The sequence below is a fragment of the Leopardus geoffroyi genome, chromosome B3, assembly GCF_018350155.1.
Source record: "Leopardus geoffroyi isolate Oge1 chromosome B3, O.geoffroyi_Oge1_pat1.0, whole genome shotgun sequence".
Classification (NCBI taxonomy): domain Eukaryota; kingdom Metazoa; phylum Chordata; class Mammalia; order Carnivora; family Felidae; genus Leopardus; species Leopardus geoffroyi.
The window spans coordinates 35,103,364-35,126,512 of NC_059337.1; the positions used below are offsets into that span (position 1 = coordinate 35,103,364).

A 23,149-nucleotide genomic window follows, 5' to 3' on the forward strand; every position below is an offset into this window, starting at 1 on the left:
TGGCAACGCCTTTTGCTCTTCTCATTTAACATGTTAGGAGACAGACTGGCAGCAGTTGTAAACTGAAACCTGGTTGTATGCAGAGTAAGCCCGACAGGGGTATGAAGGAAAATGGAGAAAATTTGAAAGCGTCACTCTGTATGTGTTTGTGTATTAAATTAAAGTGTGACACATTTGCTTAAAATAGAATTTTATATCCTGTTTATCAAGGCTGTTATAACTTCACGGTAGATCCGAAGACTGAAACTGGTTTCAAATGTTGTCTTGTGGAATAACCAAATTCGTCTCTTAACGGTGTTGTCATGATGTCACGCGATGTATAATAAGCACGTTTTACAATGTGTTTGAGTCATTTGTCCCCAGTAGACCTGAAATTTATTACTCAGAGGAGAAGCATGCATTTACAGTATATTCTTAGCTGCTCTTTTCTATCACTCAGCTGTCAAGGCCTATGGAATCTAAAATAGAACCTGACCAATGGGAGACCGTCTACCCCTTGTTTACAGGAGGATTCGGAGGTGGACAGTTTTATCATGCACTGCAGCGTCTGGGTTGCAGTGTTGAGGCAGGATGTAGAGTGCTGTGCAGGTTTTCCAGCAGAGTCCCTGAAAGGGACAGCTTTGAAAGACAGCGTCTAAACAATAAGAAACAGGAGGAGTTACGGTACCTGACTCCGGCCGCTCGCAATCAAGTGCTGTTCAGCAAGGAAGATAATTTTCAAGCGGTATGAAGGCGGAGAAGGATCCCGAAGACGAAGAAAATATCGTTAGAGATCCAAGCTAAGTGTAGCACAGCATGAAGATTGTAGAGCAGGAAGATTTGTAAAGCGAGGGACGGATTCACTGGTTAGGAGTTTGTCTGAGGGCGTGCTTTGTGAGCTGCAGAGATTTGTAACCTAAGGCGAAGCCGTTTGCTGCTAGCGACAAGAAACTAAATCCTGTCTATGATGAGCTGTTGGTTTTCTTGTGCTCCTAAGAACAGAGTAGGTATCCCTGTAGCGCAGTGTAACAAAAGATTCTTGGTTAGGCTTTCCAAACCGTATTCTTTTAAAGTGGACTACTGTTTTATTAATTTTGGTCTCCTTGTTTACTATCTTTCTGTTTGATTAGTAGGCTGGGGTTAATGATAGAAAACAAAAGTTCTTGTTTCTTTTTCTGGATTTAAGAAGCTCATAATAGAATCTTCGTAATTGAGCAGGGTTTCTGTTAACTGACAGCGGACCAAATGGAAACGGCACTTCGTGAAGTGGAACTGAAAAATCACATGAGAATATGAGACTTTGGTCATGTTTAACCATCTCCTAAAAGCCTTTCTTTAGGATTTTACAATTTTTTTCAGTGTTTTCAATAACTCTTTTCCCCAGCAGCAAGTTTAATTGGAAATAAAACAGATTGTTTTAGCTGCAAGGATAAACTAATCAATTTAGAGCCAGTATTTGTGTGTTAAACGTGACTTAATCCCTTAGGCATTTGAAAACACAAAGTCTCTTAAGCCTGCATCTACTACCACTCCCCAGTTGAGAGTCTGTAAACTGTTTTGTTTTAAAGCTAAAGAAGGGGGTGCCTAAAATGTAGTTTAGACCTTGAGCCAATAAACAGGGCGAGTCTCAGAGTTGACAGTTTGTGCTTTTGAAGTTAGGCGGAAGTGGGCTCATCTCCAAATTTAACTGATTTAGAGGCAGCAATTCTGAAGTCTGTGTAGGTACTCGAACCGGATTCCATTGAAACATTTCACTTCAGGAGTGGGTTAAAAATTTAATGTTTTTATCTTTTTCTCCTATTCAAATTTCATATACAGTTTCACTTTCTTTAAGTATGTAAGGAAGACATTGCTCATTTAGCTAGAAGACTGGTGATTTTGTGTGGCCGTTTGAAGGAGATAGGTGATATTAAGTAATCATAATGATGAAACATTTAGAGGATATGCTTCATATAAGAGATTCATTTTTTCTCCCTCAGGGATTTGTTATGGTATTTGTGGACACAGGAATTGTTTTGTAAGTTTAAGTGAAAAATAGGTACATCTTTCTTTGTTCTGGAAATAATACTGGGCTTAGTACAGAATTTAGCAGTAAGTTTACTGTATAATATTTTAAAAGGCTAAAACCTTACTTGTTTAAATAATGTATGTTTTAGTTCTGGGTTCTACATTTCTGCCTACTAAGAAAAAAATCCAAGTTATTGGCCTTGGAATGTCTTGAATATATTTTCTCCAAAGCTGAAAATAACCTTGATACAATTAAGGTGTATATCATGTGATATATACTCCTATTTAAAAAATTTCCTTTAATCTTCCTCTTAAATATATGTACTGAGTTTTGTTAATATAAAAAAAAATCTTTTTTGTATGTTGAATGTAAAAAAGAAGGGAGAAAATGAAAGTCACCTGTAATCCTATTATTTTAGGATTTTAAAGTAGTTAATACTTTAGAGGCTTTTTTTTTTTTTAAGTTTGTTCTACGTAGAAGTTTCTTTTTATTCTAATATGTAAGCTTCATGAATTGCTTTCTGTGTTGAGACAGAGACAGGATACGTGTGTGTGTCTGTGTGTGTGTGTGTGTGTCTAATTTGCATTTATAAATATATTCCCAACAGTATCTTTTAAATAAGGTGGGGGGAGGGAGGTGTTTTAAAATGTGTACAGAATTCCACTGCATCTAAGGTCTTGGGAGATAGATAAACAGAGCCAAATCTGAAAGTATGAGTTAGAGAGTAGGAGAAGGACACATGATTCTGGAAGTCATGAGAAGTCTTGGTTGGGTTTGGCCCCTTATGTTTTTCAATGTCCCTGGAGCCTTGACTTTTCTCATTTGTGAAATGGGGATGATGATTTTAGTTTATGGGGGTTGTTTGCGTAATTCATGCCTGGCACGGGGTACGTCTTCGGCAATTATTAATTTCCTTTCTTGGCTCTGAGGGCAAAGAAAACAGAACGTGAGAAACATGCCCTTTCTCAAAAGCGTCGTTTAAAATGCTTCTTGAATATCAGGTGTTTGGAGAAGCTCTTCTCGTGAAGTCAGCATAGCAGGGAGAAGGAAATGTGGGATGCGACTTGACATTGAGTGATACATCATGCAGTATTGTCTTCCCTCCTCTTCCTTCCTGCTTTAGAAAGTCTTGCTAATATAGTATGTAGAGTAGGCCATGTTTACTTTTTTTTTCTTTTTGTAGCATGCAGCAGATTGGAATAAATATGATGACCGACTGATGAAAGCTGCAGAAAGGGGAGATGTAGAAAAAGTTTCCTCCATCCTTGCTAAAAAGGGCATCAATCCAGGCAAACTAGACGTGGAGGGCAGATCTGCGTAAGTATTACTGATGCTAACTCCCCAAAGGGGATTTGGGTATGCTCTTGGGACACAAGTGAAATTTGTGAATTGTGGCTATCAACTTATTAATTTAAAAAGCCTTGATCAAAAACCATGCTCTACAATCTTTCACACATTGCTTTTCAGACATCATAGACTAATAACTGTCCTGAATTTGAAAGATTTTCAAGCTAGACAGAGAACGCTAAAATACTACCCAGTGGTCTAGTTGTTTAGGCTCTATGGCAAACCGTAGCCTGGGTTGTTTGGTGCATTTCTGTGTATCACCTTTTTCATATTCCTTATCCTGTTTGATCCTTGCAGCGGCCCTCTGAAAGCAGTAGGAGAAAGTCTACAGAGGTTAAATAACTTGGTCTAAACTCATGAAAAGTCACAGAGCTGGGATGTGAACCCAAGTTTTCTGTGTTGGAAGAGTTTTCTGTAATTACACAGACTTTTCCTCTCAACTCCCGATCTATTTTTATATTCGGTGATCATTTTAAACAAGAATGTGTAGAACAGAAGAGGCAGAATAACTAGTGTGTCTTAGGGAGGCACAGGGGTGATCCCACCCTTTGGCTTTGGGGTCTCCGAGAACGACTACTGGCTTGTTGACCTTCTTATCTTTCCTCCCGCCCCTCCCGAATCTTCTTCACTTGCCTTCCTGTTGAGGGTGGGAGCAGTTGGGTTAAAGGGCAGGTGTATGGTCCGGCACCATGCTCTATAATTATAGCAGTTAAAACCTCTGGGAAACCTTCCAAAGTTAGAGGTGAAAAGTCTCATTTCCTAAAATTCCTCTCAGTCTTTCATGAGTTTATTTAGAATATTATAACTGGAAACCAGATACTAAATATAGAAATGAATATTAGGAAGTGGATAGTGAAAGTTTGATATAGATCAATATGTTAGGATGCTTGTATATTTAAGTACAGGAAACATAGCAAAGCACGACTTAAAAATCAAGTTGGTTTTTAATACCAGTAAGGGTTGAAAAGTTCCAAGTTTTTAAATGCTGTCTCAGTTTTATCAAGTAGGCAGTCTGATAGCTATGACAACATTAGTTATTTTGAGTCCTGCTCCTATTTTCGCTAAATTTTAAGCTATTTTTAGGGCTCACAGTATAAACAGTAAAAATTTAACATCTAGAAGTGACTTTATTTTTCGTGTTTCTTTTTTCCCAAATGCCAACATGTTAGAAGATACAGGAAATCTTTGGGATGAAAATCTTCAGTGAAACCTGATTTCTTCAATTCTGCCTATCCATGCTTTGGATGTTTTGAACGAATGATTGCTTCAGTTTCTGTTAATGTCTTTTAAATCTGAGGTTCAGTTTGGAGTGAAATTATTTGTATTGATGGTCAGAGTTATAAAAATCTGGTGTAATTTGATGAACTATGAACTTTAGTTTGTGAAATATGTGCGTAGTTCTAGTCTCTAAGGTTTTCACTGCAGGAAATAGAAGGCTTTTAGGATTCATGGGATAAAATATTTTCCTTTTGCTACTTGCACACAAACTGTATTCTTCCTAAATTGCATACAAACTGTATGCTTCCAAAAGCATTTTGTGTATAGGACACGTTGCAAATATGCTTTCTGTATATTATGTAATTACAAAAGTGAGTTCGTTTTGAATGACTTGTTTTTTTTTTTTTTTTGTTTTTAATTTTGAAATTTAAGACCAAAGTAACCTGTGCTTCTTGACCTCAGTCCAGTTTCAGAAATGAAATATTTGAAGCCTAGCCATAGTCACTGCAAGGACTTGTTTTCTTCCTGTTCACCTCTCTCCTAGGGTTCAGCCCATTGCCAAAGCAAAATGGGACAGAGTCACCGGAAATCCCCACTGCCACTTGGAAAGTCAGATACCAATTCCTGTCCCTCTGTCCCCTCAGGCTGTCAGAAGTGACGTTTGTTTGGCTCCCAGCTGTTTTCTCTGGAATCAGTAAATGCTCCTGGGCAAAAAATGGCTTCAGATACCACCCTCGCCTCTCTGGGCCTCTCTCCTTCCCTGCATCCTGGTCTAGATATTTTTCACTGTCTTGTTAGCTTACTGATGCCCTCACACAGATGTCGTACGGTTTATGTGGTTTTTCCCATTGTCCCGTATTACCTGGGTTTCCTGTTGTGGAAACACAAATATAGGTCTTGTTTTTAAAAAGACAGCTTCTGGGATGCCTGGGTGGCTCAGTTGGTTAAGCTTCCAACTTGGGCTCAGGTCAAGATCTCACGATTTGTGAGTTCGAGCCCCATGTCGGGCTCTGTACTGACAGCTCAGAGCCTGGAGCCTGCTTTGGATTCTGTGTCTTTGGATTCTGTGTCTTTCTGCCCCTGCCCTGCTCTGTCTCTCTGTCTCTCTCAAAAAATAAACATTGAAAAAATAAATAAATAAAAAAAGACAGCTTAAAGTTGATTTTTTATATTGAAAAAGAGTATTTCTATAAACTAATTTTTCAGATTTCCTTTACGACTCTTTGTATACAAGTTAGTGATCAATATGTCTTCTTTCTGAGGTGTGCTATTTATAGCACATCTGCATTAATAATGCATTGTAGATTTGTTGTGAATTCTGCCCTTTGGTACATCATCAGTGTAATGTTGATCTGCTTTTCCTTTTTTTTTTTTTTTAAGTTTATTTATTTTGAGAGAGAGAGAGAAAGAGAGAGAACGAGTGAGCAGGGGAGAGAGAGAGAGGGAGAGAGAGAATCCCAAACAGGCAGAGCGCAACAGAGGCCTCGGAAACTCATGAACCATGAGATCATGACCTGAGCCAAGATGAAGAGTTGGGACGCTTAACCGACTGAGCCACCCAGGCGCCCCAGTTGATTTATTTTGAAGAAAGAAGTCTTCCAAATTTTTGAGCTAAGAAAGGAAAACAAACAAACAAAATGTTCCCTCCAAGATTGTTGGGAGACTAAAAATGTTTGCTTGAAGGAAATTACCGTTCCTCAAAAGGTTCTAATGGTGCATCGCACGGTATAATTCCCTACTTTGGTATTGAAAAAAGATTTATAATCTTACAGATTTATAGTGGAATTTAATTCCACTGTAAGGAGAACTTATCTGATTCCTGTGAACACCGTATTCCTTTAATCAGAAATATCTCTGTCTCTCGAATTCAGTTGTACACAAACCTCCTTTATTTTACTTACTAGTGCTTGGTGTCTGGTTTGCATTTACATCCATCATAATAATACTAGTCGAGACACATGACGGAGTGTTGTAATATCTGGAAGTGAATTTGCAGCCTATCTCCAGATTTTGTCTCTGAGCATTTATTTTTTTTTAAGTTTCTTTATTTAAGAGAGAGACAGCATGAGTGGGGAAGGGGCAGAGAGCGAGAGCGAGCGAGAGAGAGAGACAGAGAGAGAGAATCCCCAAAGTGCAGAGCCTAATACAGGGCTCGAACTTGTGAACTGTGAGATCATGACCTGAGCTGAAATCAAGAGTTGGTTGCTTAACCAACCGAGCCACCCAAGCGCGACTCCAGGCATTTAATTATTCAAATATTTGAGGGCCTGTCATCTGTCTGGTACTTAAATTGGTCTGGGGAATGTAATAGGAAGCAAAACAGACAAAAATCCCTGCTTTTGTTGAGTTTATACTTGAGTAGGAGGAGAGTGACAGATTATAAAGAAAGACTGTAAAGAAAATAAATCTTGAATTTGTGTATTAGATAATACATAGTTCTCCATAGAATAAAGGCAGGGATTGGGGAAGTAGGCATACTAAGGCTTCAGGGAATGGGGAATCATAGACATTTTAGATGACGTGGTTATGGAAGACCCCTTTTGAGAGCGTGTTCAGAGTTTGTCTGTATCCAGGCACCTGGCAGAGAGCTTGCACATCCTTATCTCCTGGCATCTTCACAGTGGTTATTGTCCTTATTTAGGGTTCAGTTCTATGTTGACCCGATTTCAACATCCTTTGCTAGCAAGCCCTATTGTGTTTACCTACCACTTTGGATTTGGTGGAGTATAGTCAATCAGTCGCTGTCTGTTCTTACTGCGGCCCAAAGATTTTTGTACAGGTTGGTTGGTTAATAAAGTGTTAGATGATCAAAGAAACAATGGGATATTTTCCACTGGATCTGGAATACTTGATGATCTAAAGTAAGTTTTTAAAGCAGCCTTTACTTGTCTTATTAGGAAGCTTGTGCTGTTATGCCTGTTTGTGTGAAACTTTGCCCAGTCATACAGGTCTGTGAACCAAAGGAGGAATGGGTGGTAGTTGTTGGTACTTTCGGGGAAGATGACTTTTATGGCTTTCCAAGCGTTGCTTAGTTTGTTGTCCTGAAGGCTTTTCTCTGCAAGGTTTAATTTGATAATTCTAAAGAGAAGGATTAAGTGTTTTGATTGTCTTTGGCCTTAGCATTCTGCGATAACTTGAGTTGTCTTGGCAGTTTCAGTATGTTTGAAACGAAGCAAAATAATCTGATAGAAAATTTTCCATGCATCTATCAGACTTCTAGCACCAGCGCCTTCGCTACTGAATAATAAACTGTAGAGTTAGCGGTATTATTGTATACATTTTCTATTATTAAGACTCTTGAACATTGGAATATTCCATTGGTTCTAAGGAGCTATTTCTAGGACGTTTTGGCTCCTTATGTAAATTTGGGTTAAAATTAGTTTTTCAGTAATAAGTGATAGGTTTCTTTTTCTGACATAAAACATATAGGTGTTTTAATGTAGCCTTTAAAACGTGTGTGTGTGTGTGTGTGTGTGTGTGTGTGTGTGTGTGTGTGTTGAATAAAAGGTGACGTTGATGTAACATTTAAGTTGACATTTAGTAGTTTCTGTGCATAACAAATATTTTCTTTTTGTTTAGCTTCCATGTTGTGGCCTCAAAAGGGAATCTTGAATGTTTGAATGCCATCCTTATCCATGGAGTTGATATTACAACCACTGACACTGCAGGTGGGTTTGCCTCCATAGTCAGTTGTGCAACAAAAAGAGAGGACAAGCCTTGTCCACTGCTGATGTTCTTAATCAGACCCGAACGTGACTTAAAAAGAGAAGTCCTTAATTTTCTCTTTTTAAATAGTTAAGAAAAAGTTTACTTCTGAGGTATTGTCGATGGGAAGAGGTGAAGTACAGGGAAGTGCGGAGACAGGGTTGCTGAACTGAAGTCAAGTGCTGGTCTTGGTAGTGTTCCCGAATCCTAAAATTTCAGGTTTTGAAGGACCTTTAGGGGCCATTTAGATTCTACTCCTGTAGCCTCGAGTATATGAATTCTTGCTGTCATGCGGTTGTTCAGCGTTGGGTTGAACATTTCTCGTGACGGGGAACTAACGGCCTCATGACAACAACAGCGTTCCCACTAATGATCATAACAAGGAGAGCTGCCACTCACATCACCTGCTACTCTGCTGAGCACACGAACACGTGCCAGCTCATTCTGTCCTCACACCATCCCAGGGAGGCTGTGAGGCACTGAGCCATTCACTGACTTGCCCAGAGTCCTTCAATGGATGAGCTGTGACCGGAGTCTGCTTTTTACCATTATGCCGTGCAAGGAAGCCTGTGCTGTATTTGGTTAGCTACATTTAGAAAAAAAATTTTTTTGTAGACAGTTTGAAGTCTGGTTCTTTCTGTGCCTTCTGCTTAAATGTAGTCGTACCCATGTCTGTCTTTCAAACTCGTACAGCCTAAGTTTGTCTGCACATCACAGGATAGACCTTTAAACATGCGAAGATAGCCATTGTCTTTCTTCGATGCACATGCTGGTTTTCTCAGGATGACCGCTCTCCATTCTCTTGACAGCTTATTTCTCTGCAGTTCTACTTTGTTATTCAATAAATATAGGAGGTGACCTAGAACAGAGAATTTCCTTAACAACTTTCATATTTTATCCTGTGGTTCCGTGTATAGACAAATAAATACATTACAGTTAAACCAGCATCGTGTTTAGAAATGAAAGGGAGGCAGAGGGATAGAGAGATCTCAGTAAGTTAGTGAGGAAGATCTTTACCTAAAGATGTGTCAGCTTCTAAATTGAAGAACAAACTCTATTTATCTCCCACCTCTGAACGAACAGAAGAATATGTTAATTATTTACAAAAGCATTCCATTGGTGTGGAGGAATATTTAGCTTTAGAAATTTCGGACTAACCGTGTATCTCTTTAGAACTCTTTAGACTTTATTTAGATATTGTGCTGATTCTCATTCAAACAAGCATCTTTCTTATGTATTGTCTGTGTTCTTTCCGCTCTGGGTATTTTTGCCTAGTGGCCGATCTAGTGACTTTTGCCCTCCCGCCTTCAGAGAAGATAGGTTCAGATGCTTTCCCAGGCTCAGCAGACATCATCTCATGTGCAGCATTCCAGCCTACTCTGCTTCAACTCTTTGTCTTTCGTTTTTGCTGTTGTCCAGTTTTACTTTTATTTACTTTGTGTTGGTATTTTTCTCCATTGAGTTGTCCTGTCCTCAGGGCAAGGACCTTGTCTCATTTGCTGTCACATTGTCAGTTGTAGTCCAGATGTGGATATTGGATAACAATTCAATTAAAAAATGGTATGTAGGGGCGCCTGGGTGGCGCAGTCGGTTAAGCGTCCGACTTCAGCCAGGTCACGATCTCGCGGTCCGTGAGTTTGAGCCCCGCGTCAGGCTCTGGGCTGATGGCTCAGAGCCTGGAGCCTATTTCCGATTCTGTGTCTCTCTCTCTGCCCCTCCCCCGTTCATGCTCTGTCTTGCTCTGTCCCAAAAATAAAATAAACGTTGAAAAAAAAAAATGGTATGTATTTTATCTTAACTCCTTGATTTGTTACCAGTACAAACGTAGGTGAAAGATAACCAGATTTCAAGTTAGTGTGGTTTGGGTTTTGAGGTATTTGTGACCCAGGTCTCACCAGGTGGGCATTCATAGTGTCATTCATAGTGTTGGGTGTAATTCATAGTGTTGTGCTTTAGATTTTGATGTTTCCTTAATTTCTTTACTCTGTCCTCTCAAGTGGCTGGATTTGGATTTGGCTAAGGAAATACCTACCTGACATTTTTATCTGATCAAGTTTCTATGGCAGTTTGTTGAGTACCAGGGACTGTCACCACTGTGCCTTCCCCCACCGTCCCACTCCATACTCTCTCTTACTTTCCATGTAAATGTGAGTTTTCCTTGTCAATTTTCGCAGTGTAAAAGCTCTAGGAAACTTGTCCATGAACAGTAACAAATTGAAATTTGAAATCATCACATCTGTCTTATTTGTAATTCGAGGATGTTTAGGTATGGATGAGTATGTTGTACCTGTACCTGTTTAAAGACCCGGACTCACTGCTAATTTGTTCTGGATCAGTATTCAGAGTTAATCTTTCAGATGATAATTTCCTTTAAAATTGCACATTTAAAAAAAAATTTGTGTATCTGAGAGAGAGAAGGAGAGAGAGAGCAGGAAGGGCAGAGAGAGTGAGAGAGAGAGAATCCCAAGCAGGCTCCACGCTGTTAGCGCAGAGCCCGATGTGGGGCTTGATCTCCCAAACCGCGAGATCATGACCTGAGATCACGAGTCGGACACTTAACCAACTGAGCCACCGGGCACCCCTAAATTTTCACATTTAATACACATTATATTTGAACAAGTTGTCTTATTTTCAGAGACACAGTCCTAATGAACTTTGAATTTTAGTTGAAAATTAGTTTCTTTGATTTAGGTCTCTTAACTTCTTGCACTTTAGTGTCCACACTGCCTGTTTGGAATTATTATGAGAAATCTAGGTATGTTTCTCACTCTCCTGTCCCCATTCTCTTTTTCTCTGTCTCTTCCTCTCCCTTCTTTCCTGTGCCGACTTAACTTACTTACTCTGTCTCAGGCACTACTGTGGATATTGGAGATACAGTGATGACTATGACAAAGTTCTTGCTCTTTATGGATTTATATGTTTAATTTTTCTTACCCCCTTCATTGTGTTGGTGTGTATATTATCTCTTATTAAAATGTCGACCTGAGTGAAAGCGTGCTGATAAGTTAAGTGTCCTGTCAACTAATGTTGGAAAAATGAGTCCCATTTCTTTGGAAAATTCACGCGTGAAGGAAATAACCCTTCGTGGATGTCTTTAATTATTTCTTTTCTAGGAAGAAATGCTCTTCACCTGGCTGCAAAGTATGGGCATGCATTGTGTCTACAAAAACTTCTACAGGTAGTAAAAGTGGTTAATACTTCAGCTTTATTATTTTGACTACAAATAATAGACGTGTTTTCAATGTGTTTTTGGAATTTGAGATCAAAGAAAATAGTGGGCTAATTTTGACTTACGTAATATCTTTCCCATCGTTTGTGAAAGAATGTGAACAATAAAGAGCAGAAACTCTGAGGGAAGTGAATCGCATAACTCGGTGTATTAAAAATAAATAACAAAGGCTTGACCTTCCTGTTGACATTAGCTGGAGACTGGAGTTTTCTGTTGTCTAGGCTGTGACATAAAGTGATACAACATAGGCTCTATATATTTCTATATAAACATCAGGCACTTAGACTATATGATATGAATGCCATTAGTTAAACTTGTAGTCAAGCAGTCACAGAATTCCTTGAACTAGTGGGAAAGGGTCCCACCATACATTTCCATAAATGTTGTTGCCACGAAGTTTCACAGCAGACCTCCTTTGTTTTTCCTGATTCAGTTCAAATTTTAACTCTTGGTGAGAAAAACACCCAAACAATAACAGTCTCTGCATCCCATGCTATTATAATGTACCATATGTTTTCCTGTTTGGTGAAAAACTCAACTTTACAGTATAATGTTATTTGTTTCATGTCAAAATATTTAGTGGCTTGTCTAGTAGACGTTTAGTTTTTTTTGATAAATGGAATATTTTAAGATTAAATAACAGCTGTTCATTTGAGTCTAGATATTTAACTGTAAAGTAAAACTCTCCCAGATGACTGAGTTTCTGTGTTTTAACAGTACAATTGTCCCACTGAGCATGTGGACCTGCAGGGGAGAACCGCACTTCATGACGCAGGTGAGCGAAGGTTGCGCTTGGACAGAAGCGATTATTTGTTGAAACGGCTAGGCGTTTAAATTAATTTCAAAGTTTTAACGTATATATTTGTATAATTCGCGGAGAAACAACATTACGAAGTTTTTGTTTATGCAGATTTGAAATTTATTTGATTGTACAGCTTAAAAAGATTCAGCCAACGTTTCCAGGCTAGTTTGCTAGATATCCAAAGTCCAAAGATAAATAAACCATGATCCTGCTCTCAAGGAGCTCCAGGCACCGTGTGTGTGTGTGTGTGTGTGTGTGTGTGTGTGTGTGTGTGTGTGTTATGAGAGGAGCAGAGGAACTGGTAGGAGAAATGGGAAGATGACTTTTCTTTTTCTTAAAAACTACTTTTACCTAATTAACATGTCTGAACATTATTTTTCTCATCTGCAAATGAAGTTAATGCTACTGCAGTAAGTGGTTTTAATTAAATCATAAATAGTGCCTGGCATGTAGTAATTTCTTAATTAATGGTGGTGATATCTGTTGGTTTAGGTCTCAGTGCTGATTTTCATGTTTCTATAATGTGCTGTTTTTTTTAAAAAGATTTGTACTAGTAATTTCACAGAGTTTATTATGCATACTTATGGATCTAAGTTTATCTGTATTATTCTTTAGGTGTCTTCAAGGCAAAGGTTAAGTATGAAAGTATTTTTGGAATGTTCAACAGTCTGACCTCTGGCCTGACTCTTAAGCCTGACATTCCTACATTTTGTTGGAAGGCCAAAGGAAAGAAAGATAGCTACCTTCTCTCTTCATGTTTATGGAATCTCTGCAGTAGAGGAAAGTGGTCTGAATGAAAAATGCAATAAACTGCAAATTTCCTTCAAACTTTGGTATCTTTATTTTAGTTTTTTAAATAATTTTTTAAACGTTTATTTATTTTGGGAGACAGAGTGTGAGCGGGGAAGGGGAAGGGAGAGAGGGAAACACAGAATCCGAAGCAGGCTCTGGGGCTCCGAGCCTGTCAGTACGGAGCCCAAGTCAGACGTTCAACCGACTGAGCCACCCAGGTGCCCCTTTTTTATAGTTTTTAAAAACATTTTATGTGCTTTAGGATAGTTTAATTTTTTACGCGATGATTTTTTTCTTCTTTTCTTTTTGTATAAGATGGTGGTTACTTGCAAAGCATTTTCACATACATTGTCAGTTGAGCCGCTCAATGATGCCTATGTGGTTTTTGGTCTTGAGGAGAAATGTCTTATCCATTGTTCTCTACAGGCCCTAGCTCCGCCTTCTGGGAGGTTCTTCCTTGTCCATTTTTCTTTAGGGTCACAGATAAATTGCACGGCAGAGAGCATGTCCTCTGTAGAGGCAGCTGAAGGGCTAGAACAATCATGAGTGTTAGCAGACTGGGCTTCTGGGACCTTGCATAGTACGGTTCCTATAAAGCCTTGGTGGACTTTCTGGTTTATTCATCACCAGCTACTTCCATACGTCTGTCTTCGAAGTTGTTTTCTGGACACAAAGTTCTTAAGCCTCCTTTATTTCTTGTCCTTATTTGTAGGCTCACGATTCCCTGCCTCATTTAATGGCTGCCACCTTTAAGCCATCTGAAATCATACTCTTGAATGGGATTATAGTATCCTTAAGATGTTGTTTATTCCAAGACTAGATTTTTTTTTTCTTTTCTCCTTATTGGGAAGTCCTTGAGAAAATCTGTGACCAACAATAGTTTCTATCTTGCTGTTTGATATAGAGAAACAGTTGGCTTCCCCACATCTCTGAGGTCCCAGCTATCTAGATGCTCTCTATTCCCTTTTATCCCTGTTCATAAACTGGCTGAGTCTTGCTTGACCTCATCTCTTTCTTGTAATACCTCACCAAAAGTAGTAAGCAGCTGCCAACATGCACCAAAATTTTGGCCCTTTTCTATTGCTTCACTTAGAAGGGCTCCATAGACACACGGTACCCCTTCTGTAGTCACCTGGAAAGGCTCCATAGCCACATGATACGCTTCTATCATGGATAATAGCTCTTTCAAATGTTTTGCCACAGCATGAGGAAAATCACAAGACCTCTAGCCTGAAATATGTTTATTCGCCACCTAGTATCCAGCCACTAAGCCAGTGCCATGTCGTTTAGGTATTTGTTGTAATAGCACCTAACTCCTGATAGCAGTTTTTGTCTTAGTTAGGGCTAAGACTAGGCTGCTGTGACAAAGGCACCATAACATAACAGCGGCTTAAAAAAACCAACAACCTAGCAATTGCTTTCTCTCGTGTCATAGTCCTGGTGTTCAGATTGGCTTGTGCCTCTGTACCATATGGTCATTCAGGGACCCAGATGTCTTCCACTTTGCAGTTCTGCTGTTGCCTAGGGTGTCGTCCTCATCTATAAGGCTGAAGCTGATAGCAGGCACTTGTGTTTTCCTGCTAACAGGAAGGGGAAAGATCACGGAGGAATGTACAAACCACACTTTTAAGCCCTAGAGCCAGAAAGTAGCACACGTCACTCCTGTCACATTCCGCTGGTGAGATCTAATGCACGTGGCCATGCCCGCATGCAAAGAAGTCTGGGAACTGTGGTCTCCAGGTGAGCTGCCATGCTCCCAGCACAACTTTATCACCATGGAAGAAAGGGTGACCACAGTTTGATAAACAGCTGCCACTCTCCACCATAGCACCTTTAGTACTGACTTTCCTGGTTCACCATATTGTAATTCTGGCCTTTGCTATGCTTTACACTTTTTCATTCTGACTTTTATTTATTTTGTTTTATTTAAAAAAAAATTTTTTTTAACGTTTATTTTTGGGACAGAGAGAGACAGAGCATGAACGGGGGAGGGGCAGAGAGAGAGGGAGACACAGAATCGGAAGCAGGCTCCAGGCTCTGAGCTGTCAGCACAGAGCCTGACGCGGGGCTCGCACCCACGGACCGTGAGATCATGACCTGAGCTGAAGTCGGACGCTTAACCGACTGAGCCACCCAGGCGCCCCTCATTCTTACTTTTAATTGGGCCTGAATGGTTGTTAATTTTATAATTCCTGAATTAATGTATTCAGCTTCAATTTATCTCTTTTTTTTTAAGACTGATTTTGTATTTTATATAAAAGGCTTGCTGGATTAAAGACAGCAGAAATGAAATTTACTTGATTTTCTTATATTTGGTTTTATTCTGTTTAATTTAACACACACACACACACACACACACACAAGAATGCTGACTTTGTACTTTTTGTGGGTAATAGTCTAGTCTTGACTCCTAATAAATACTCATGGGGAGTATTTGTTAATAATAATATAAAAACTTTTAATAAAAACTCATGGGGAGTTGAAACACAATCCTATTTTTATGAAGTTAACAATAATTTTTTTTCTTTTTTTTTTTTCTTTTTTTTTAAATTTTTTTTAACGTTTACTTATTTTTGAGACAGAGAGAGACAGAGCATGAACAGGGGAGGGGCAGAGAGAGGGAGACACAGAATCTGAAACAGGCTCCAGGCTCTGAGCTGTCAGCACAGAGCCTGACGCGGGGCTCGAACCCACGGACCGCGAGATCGTGACCTGAGCCGAAGTCAGCCGCTTAACCGACTGAGCCACCCAGGAGCCCCAACAATAATTTTTTTTCTAATACAAATAATGAACTCCAGTGTTGGTCAGAGGAGAAGCAGTGTGTGGTTTTGTAATAGAATTTTTAGGAAAGTGACTCTGCTTTGCATCATTAAGGCCAGACATTGCAGTCTCTGCTTTTAAAAGGAAATATGAATTATGAGTCAAACCTTATTTACTATGACTCTTCTATAAACAACTGAATACGATTCATTGAAAAAATAATTGAGCTAACCCTTCAAGGATTAAGCCACATTTAAGAATACATTCTAAGTAGAAAATTTATTTTTATTTTCCATGTTTACCTGTAGGGTAGCAGCATGTCGTCTTCTGCAAGGGTGACAATATTCCTTAGTCCCAATACATTATACAACATTTATGAAATGACCTTGTCTAATCCATTTTCAGAGAGAAAATGGGTACTTGTACTAAACTGAGAGCAGCTGACGTGAAGCTCGGTAGTTTAGAAATGGAAGAACTTACGCCTTTTATGGACGTAGCAAAGCACCATGTGTCTTACCGCCAGATGTTCACCATTTATCATTTTCCTCTGTTCCTCAAAGCCATGGCCGACTGTCCCTCTAGCATTCAGCTGCTTTGTGACCACGGGGCCTCAGTGAATGCCAAAGATGTAGTAAGTCAGTTTATATTCTCATTTCAATCCAAGTATTCTGCCTTTTATGCTTTGGGAGATTTGTTGTCTTGATGCTGTTTTATTTTTCTTGTTGCTTAGGATGGGCGGACACCCCTGGTTCTGGCCACTCAGATGTGTAGGCCAACAATTTGTCAAATGCTGATAGATAAAGGGGCGGATATTAATTCCAGAGACAAACAAAACAGGTAACCCTTTTATCACAGCCCTGCAGACTCCAGCTGGATTTGCAGCGACTCTGAAACTCTGCCGCTGTGCCTTGGCCTTTCCATTCCCCCTTAGATCTCCCCTTCCTTGGAATTAGCACCCACTTCTTTTCCCCCCCCCCCTTTTTTCCCCAGAGTCTGATGAAGAAAGGAGAGGGAAATAGGGGAAGATGACAGGGTAAATGTGGAATACAAGCAGTGATTGGAGCCTGTGTTCAGGTCAGAAAACTGAAGAAAGAGGAATCATGTCCCACTTATTTATTTTATTTTTACTTTGTTTTTTTTAAGAATTTGTATTTATTTTATTATTTATTTATTTATTTTGAGAGAGAGAGAGAGCGGGGGTGGGGTAGAGAGAGAGGGAGAGAAATAGAATCCCAAGCAGGCTCTGCACTGTCAGCACGGAGCCTGATGAGGGGCTCGATACCACAAACTGCAAGATCATGACCTGAGCCGAAATCAAGAGTCAGTTGCTTAACTGACTGAGCCACCAAGCACCGCCCCTATTTTAAAGTCTTCTTAAGTTTCTCAAGTTCTATATATGAGTGAAAACATATCTTTCTCTGACTTATTTCATTTAGCATCATACCCTCCGGTTCCATCCACGTTGCTGCAAATGGCAGGACTTCATTCTTTCTCATTGCCAAGTAGTATTCCACTGTATATATAAACCACATCCTCTGTATCCATCTGTCGGTGGATGGACATTTAGGCTCTTTCCATAATTTGACTATTGTTGAAAGCACTGCTGTAAACATTGGGGTACATGTGCCCCTATGCGTCAGCACTCCTGTATCCTTTGGATAAATTCCCAGTAGTGCTATTGCTGGGTTGTAGGGTAGTTCTATTTTTAATTTTTTGAGGAACCACCACACTGTTTTCCAGAGGGGCTGCTGTTAGCCAACTTGACAATAAATTATATTTAAAATAAATAAACAAACAAACATTAAAAAAAATTAATGATGCACCATCAAAAAAAAAAAAAATAAAGGATTAATATGTAAGACCGAACCAAAAAAAAAAAAAAAAAGTTTTAAAACAATTTTCAATGAGAAATGTGCTCAAATAAGATATGGGGGAGAGGAATAAAAAATTACATCTACAGTCTGCTTCTTTGTTAGTGAATCTTTTGAGAGTAAAGGTTCTTGGGTGTCCTGGAGCTTGCCGTTTTTCTCTATAGACTTCCCCAACGTGCTCCCTCTCCTTACCCTGCCTGGGCATAGTGCTGTCTCCTTCTCTGAAACCGAGTTCCTTTCTGTACCCCGAGGTTCCCTGCATTTATTTTTGCTTCTGTGTCCGATGTCATTTTATTTGGTGTGCACTAGCCTTTCTGTCTGTAATTCTCCATTTCCCCTCCTGTAGGTCTAGTGTATTGTGGCGCTGCATTAATTCTCATGTTCATGGTCACGCTTCTGACAACGAAGTATCTGAAATGCATCCCATCCCCTAGTTGAAGCATTACAATAATTTATAACAAATTTTTGGCGTTTTGTAAATGATGACTGGTAAAATTTTTGCTTTCGTTTGACTTAATTTTATTCCTCTAAACATGTATCCTGTTTTTTGTATTTCACTAGAGGCAGATAAGTATAATAAAATAGTCTTTAGATGTCAGATTTTATAGTTCTACTTGTTTGTATTGTTCAGACCTCTCAAAGGAGGAAATTCTTAAGCAATTAAATCATTAATGTGATGATTAAGGAAGTGGCTTTTTTGCATTACTTTGTTTTTGCAGATACTATAATCTGGTTCTAAGCATGACTAAGAACATTTGGTTTAAAAATAAAGTTTAGGGGCGCCTGGGTGGCGCAGTCGGTTAAGCGTCCGACTTCAGCCAGGTCACGATCTCGCGGTCCGTGAGTTCGAGCCTCGCATCGGGCTCTGGGCTGATGGCTCAGAGCCTGGAGCCTGTTTCTGATTCTGTGTCTCCCTCTCTCTCTGCCCCTCCCCCGTTCATGCTCTGTCTCTCTCTGTCCCAAAAATAAATAAACGTTGAAAAAAAAAATTTTAAAATAAAGTTTAGGATCAGAGAGGGATGATCTGGTTGATCCACGTTATTATTATTTTTTAATCTTATATTTTCCCAAGCACTTGAATGTCTCTCTCTCTCTCTGTCTCTCTCTCTGTCTCTCTGTCTCTCTGTCTCTCTCTCTCTCTCACACACACACACACACACACACACACACACACACAGAAAGTAGGGCAATGTGTATTAAATAGGCTAGGTAGCAGATGGCTTTAAAAATAAATTAAAAACTTAGTTTCTGACACTCTGTATTTCTTTATTTTCCTGTCTTATCTATAACATTTTTTTTCCCTAATTAAAAAAAAAAACTTTGTTGGTGCCTGGTGGATGTAAAATTGTATTCCAGCAACTACTGGGGAGTGAGAAGAGAAACAGAGTATACATAGAATAAGGCAAGAGTCCATTTCCTTACAAAATCCAACGTTCACAGTCAAAGACAGTGTTAGACATAGGATAAGTCACTCCATTTCGTTATGTTTTAGTTTCCTCAGCAGTAACACTAGGAATGGGACAAAATAATTTCCAGCGTCCTTCCACATCTCCATGATGATTCAGTTGTGTAATTACATTATTACTATTTGCAAAGGGTTTCAGTGCTAATGATCCTATTACGGTGGTCCATGATAATGGGGATAGTTGAGGAAGGTTTATAGAGGAGGCAAGTTTTGAAATTAAGTGTGAGGATGCGAAGGCCCCCGGTTAGGAGAAGGCAAGCTCTTCCAAGGAGAGAAATCAGAACGGGAATCTGATTCTTGTTTTGGAGTAGAAGGGACGCTGTGAAGAGGTTTGCATGATACAAGGTTCAGTTCATGAAGGGACTCGCATAGTGTGGGTTTATAGCTATGGGTTTTGAATGGATGGGTGACAGTATCCGTTTTGGAAGATTTTGCGGTGAGTTCGGCAGTGGCAGCAACAAATGTATGTAAGGTGATGTGAGGTTTTCAGTTCTGCAAACTAAGACACACAGCAAATGTTTTTGTAAATGTGATGAAGTTAAAATAGAAGCTAAATCTATGAAGTAAAATCGGTATGCATAACAAGTATGACTTTTTAAAGTAATACCTATTCTTTTTTTTTAAGTTCCTTTATTTTTTTGAGAGGCGGGGTGGGGGGAGTGGGAGAGAGAGAGAGGGAGAGAGAGAATCCCAAGCAGGCTCTGCACTGTCATTGCAGAGCCTGATGCGGGACTCAAACTCATGAACCGTGAGATATAACCTGAGCCGAAACCAAGAGTCGGACGCTTAACCAACTGAACCACCCAAACGCCCCTAATAAGTAATACTTATTCTTTAAGAAGGGAGCCCCTGGAAGGTTTCCAAAATATCTTCTTGGATCTTTCTCAAGGTCTTCTGTGCCTCTTGTCTTCTCTTTTAGAACTGCTCTCATGCTAGGTTGTGAGTATGGTTGTAAAGATGCTGTAGAAGTCTTAATCAAAAATGGTGCTGATGTAAGCTTGCTGGATGCCCTGGGCCATGACAGCTCTTACTATGCAAGAATTGGTGACAATCTGGACATCCTAAGTTTACTGAAGACTGCATCGGAAAATACCAACAAAGGTAGGTAGCAAAGTAACTAGAAATGTCTAGCTTAATAAAGAGCAGCCTTGAAAGATTTAGATGGTGGAACCACAGTTTGTAAGAAGCAAAACCTTATTTCCTGATGCACGTCATTGGTCTGTCTCCCTCTGTTCCGCAGCTTTGCGTATTTGATTTTAGCAGTCACTTGTTTGGAGCAGTGTGTTTGGTGCATATATTGGCCAGTTGATTGAGTAAACCCCGTTCTGTGGAGTAAGTTCAATGAGGACAAAGAGCCAAATCAAGTGCGTTTTACTAGTATATACGTATTTTTTTGATGAGGAGGGCTGTAGCGCTGACCTTTTCTACTTAAAAAGTTTTAAAGAAAGAATCCTTGTTTAAACATGTATATAAAATATTCAACCAATATTTATCAGATACCTGTACCAAGTATTTCTCTATCTTTATGAAAGAGAAATTGGGAAATACAGAAAAGCACAAGTAGAATTAGTTACTCATCCTACCATTGAAGACTCCTTATTACTATTTTGAGGAATAGCCTTTCAGTCTTTTGCCTATGCGTAAAATTAAGCTCACTTACAGTGAGCTGCAGGTTATTTTTTGTGTAATAAATGTTGAAGAGTTTTCCCTCCTAGATAAATATTTTGTCTGTATTGTGATTTTTATTAATGCATAAAATTCCACATATGTTCTTTAATATTTATTTTTTTTGAGAGAGACAGAGCATGAGTGAGGAAGGGGCAAAGAGAGAGAGGGAGACACAGAATCCAAAGCAGGCTCCAGGCTCTGAGCTGTCAGCACAGAGCCCGACACAGGGCTTGAACTCATGAACCATGAGATCATGACCTGAGCCGAAGTCGGATGCCTAACCGACTGAGCCACCCAGGTGCCCCTAAAATTCCATATATTTAAGTTTAATTTAATTAAGCAATTTTCTGTATGTGTCATTTAAGTTTATAGTTTTTACTAATATGCGTAACAATTCAGTGACTGTCATTATGCATAAATGTTTTAGCATATTTTTATAAGTCTTAGGATCAGTTCCTAGAAATTGAATCATGGGTCTCAGGATATACACATTTCTCTAAGCTTTTGATATATATTGACAAATTACCTTCCAATTTAAAAGTGTTTAAAATTTCGTATTTTGCAATTGCCTCCACTTCCTAGCGTTGAATATTATCTACCTGGACATAGTCATAGCAAAAAAAAAAAAAGAAAAGAAGAAAATGCAGGTAAAAAATAGGTCCCTGTCACTTTACCTGTGAAGTAGCAAGCTTTAGAGGAAACTTAAAACTGATTTCTTTAATGACTCAGTTGTGTGTTAGGGAATCCATAGTCTGTAATCTATCCAAGTTAACCTGCCATTTTACTATTCCTTTCTCCTCTCTCTCTCTTTAAATCTTCAGGAAGAGAACTTTGGAAGAAAGGACCATCTTTACAACAGGTAGGTCTTCATTTTATTTTTTAAAAATTATATATATTGTTCAATTTCAGTAAAGTGTTTACAGGTTAGTGATTATACATAACTGTTTTGAGTTTAAGTGCATGCTATTCTCTCTCCTCAGTTAATCATGCCCCTGTAGAACCCAGATATTTAGATCCTGAGGCTTTGATACAATCACTCAGCTTGAGACAGTGAATCTCAATTACAGTGATACAGTCATACAGTGAATATATCCAGTGGGAAATAAATCACCTCCTGATTGCCAGCCTTGAGCCTCCAGCCCTTTCAAATATGAGATATTGTACCTTGTGGAGATTCTTAAATGATGAGTTTTAGCCTGGTAGGGCATTAACAGTTTCCTCTACTCTCCCTTAATAAGAGAGCGAAATGTTTACTGTTACGGGAAATTCTTCTAATGCAGTAAGAAATGAAGAAAACAGAATTCAAAACTAATTATATATTGTGATTTCAATACCACTGTTACTATTCTGCTTTTTTGCGCTTTTTGTTTTCACCTTATCGGTATTTAACGAGGACTTTGAAATACAATGCATGAGATAATTCATACTTTGTACTAACTTGTTATCAAAACACCATGTCACCCTGGTTTTGTGTCCCCGTCTCAGTAGATGTCTTCCTGTTTCCCCTGATCTCTTTAGGTTAGAGTAAGGGGGCTGGCGTATTGCGCGGTCACCGACTTGCTCAAAGCTAGCGTAGGCAGCTGTCCTTTTCTGTTGGCTGTTCCCTTCCAGGCTTTCAGCTTTTCTCTAGTGAGAGGAGCCTGAGCACTTGCGAACCCCGGAGAGAGGCCTCAGGTACCCTCTGAGAAGTCCTGGTCATCATTCTCTCTGAACATCATTTCTCTTCCTCTCACCAGAATCCGAAAGCTACATTAACGCATGTTCTCCTTTTCCACCCATCAGAATTAAGTCATACTTCATGCATGGGTCACGTCTGCCGTCACTTTACCTTTCCATCTGGAGCAGCCATTTCACCCTTCTCTTCCATTCCTCACGCAACCTAAGTGGGAGTGGAGTGAAAAAACAAACTGTACCCTGTTATGTCTGTATCAGCCATCTTACATGGGATGAGACCAAAGTGATTTCTGAATTACAGAGATAGTTAAGATAAAGAATTGTCAAATATTAATGTGGGAATGGTATTCTGTTTTGTGCTCTAGGAGTTATCTAAGTGAATGCATGGAGTTAATATTCTGCTAGGAACAGTAAAACTCACTTATTCCCGTTATTTATTGAATACATTTAAAAAGATCTGCTGTCAACAGGATTTGTTCCTGAACTAAGGGACAGCTAATCCCTGTTATCAAGAAGACCACAGTATAGTTTTCAAAATAAGACTTCTTCAGTTGTTTGCTTAACAGACATCTGTGAGGCACCTACTATATGCCAATTACTGTCCTAAGTGCCATGGAATCATAGTGCTGTG

The 23,149-nt window shown here is 39.3% G+C and overlaps 1 protein-coding gene across 3 annotated transcripts in view; it reads left to right on the forward strand.

Moving 5' to 3' along the window:
- The window catches only part of UACA (uveal autoantigen with coiled-coil domains and ankyrin repeats), a 95,622-nt gene that overhangs the window by 47,381 nt on the left and 25,092 nt on the right, over window positions 1-23,149 (forward strand). Inside the window, exons 1-9 of one of the 3 annotated variants that reach the window (XM_045449242.1) lie at window positions 349-982; window positions 3,171-3,304; window positions 8,132-8,220; window positions 11,371-11,435; window positions 12,204-12,261; window positions 16,401-16,471; window positions 16,571-16,677; window positions 20,096-20,277; window positions 21,666-21,703. In XM_045449242.1, coding sequence (XP_045305198.1) covers window positions 944-982; window positions 3,171-3,304; window positions 8,132-8,220; window positions 11,371-11,435; window positions 12,204-12,261; window positions 16,401-16,471; window positions 16,571-16,677; window positions 20,096-20,277; window positions 21,666-21,703 — 783 coding nt within the window. In that variant the 5' untranslated portion in view covers window positions 349-943. Of the gene's footprint in view, window positions 1-348; window positions 983-1,649; window positions 1,760-3,170; window positions 3,305-8,131; window positions 8,221-11,370; window positions 11,436-12,203; window positions 12,262-16,400; window positions 16,472-16,570; window positions 16,678-20,095; window positions 20,278-21,665; window positions 21,704-23,149 lie in introns of those variants that run through there. The other 2 variants (XM_045449243.1, XM_045449241.1) reach the window with 2 other exon arrangements.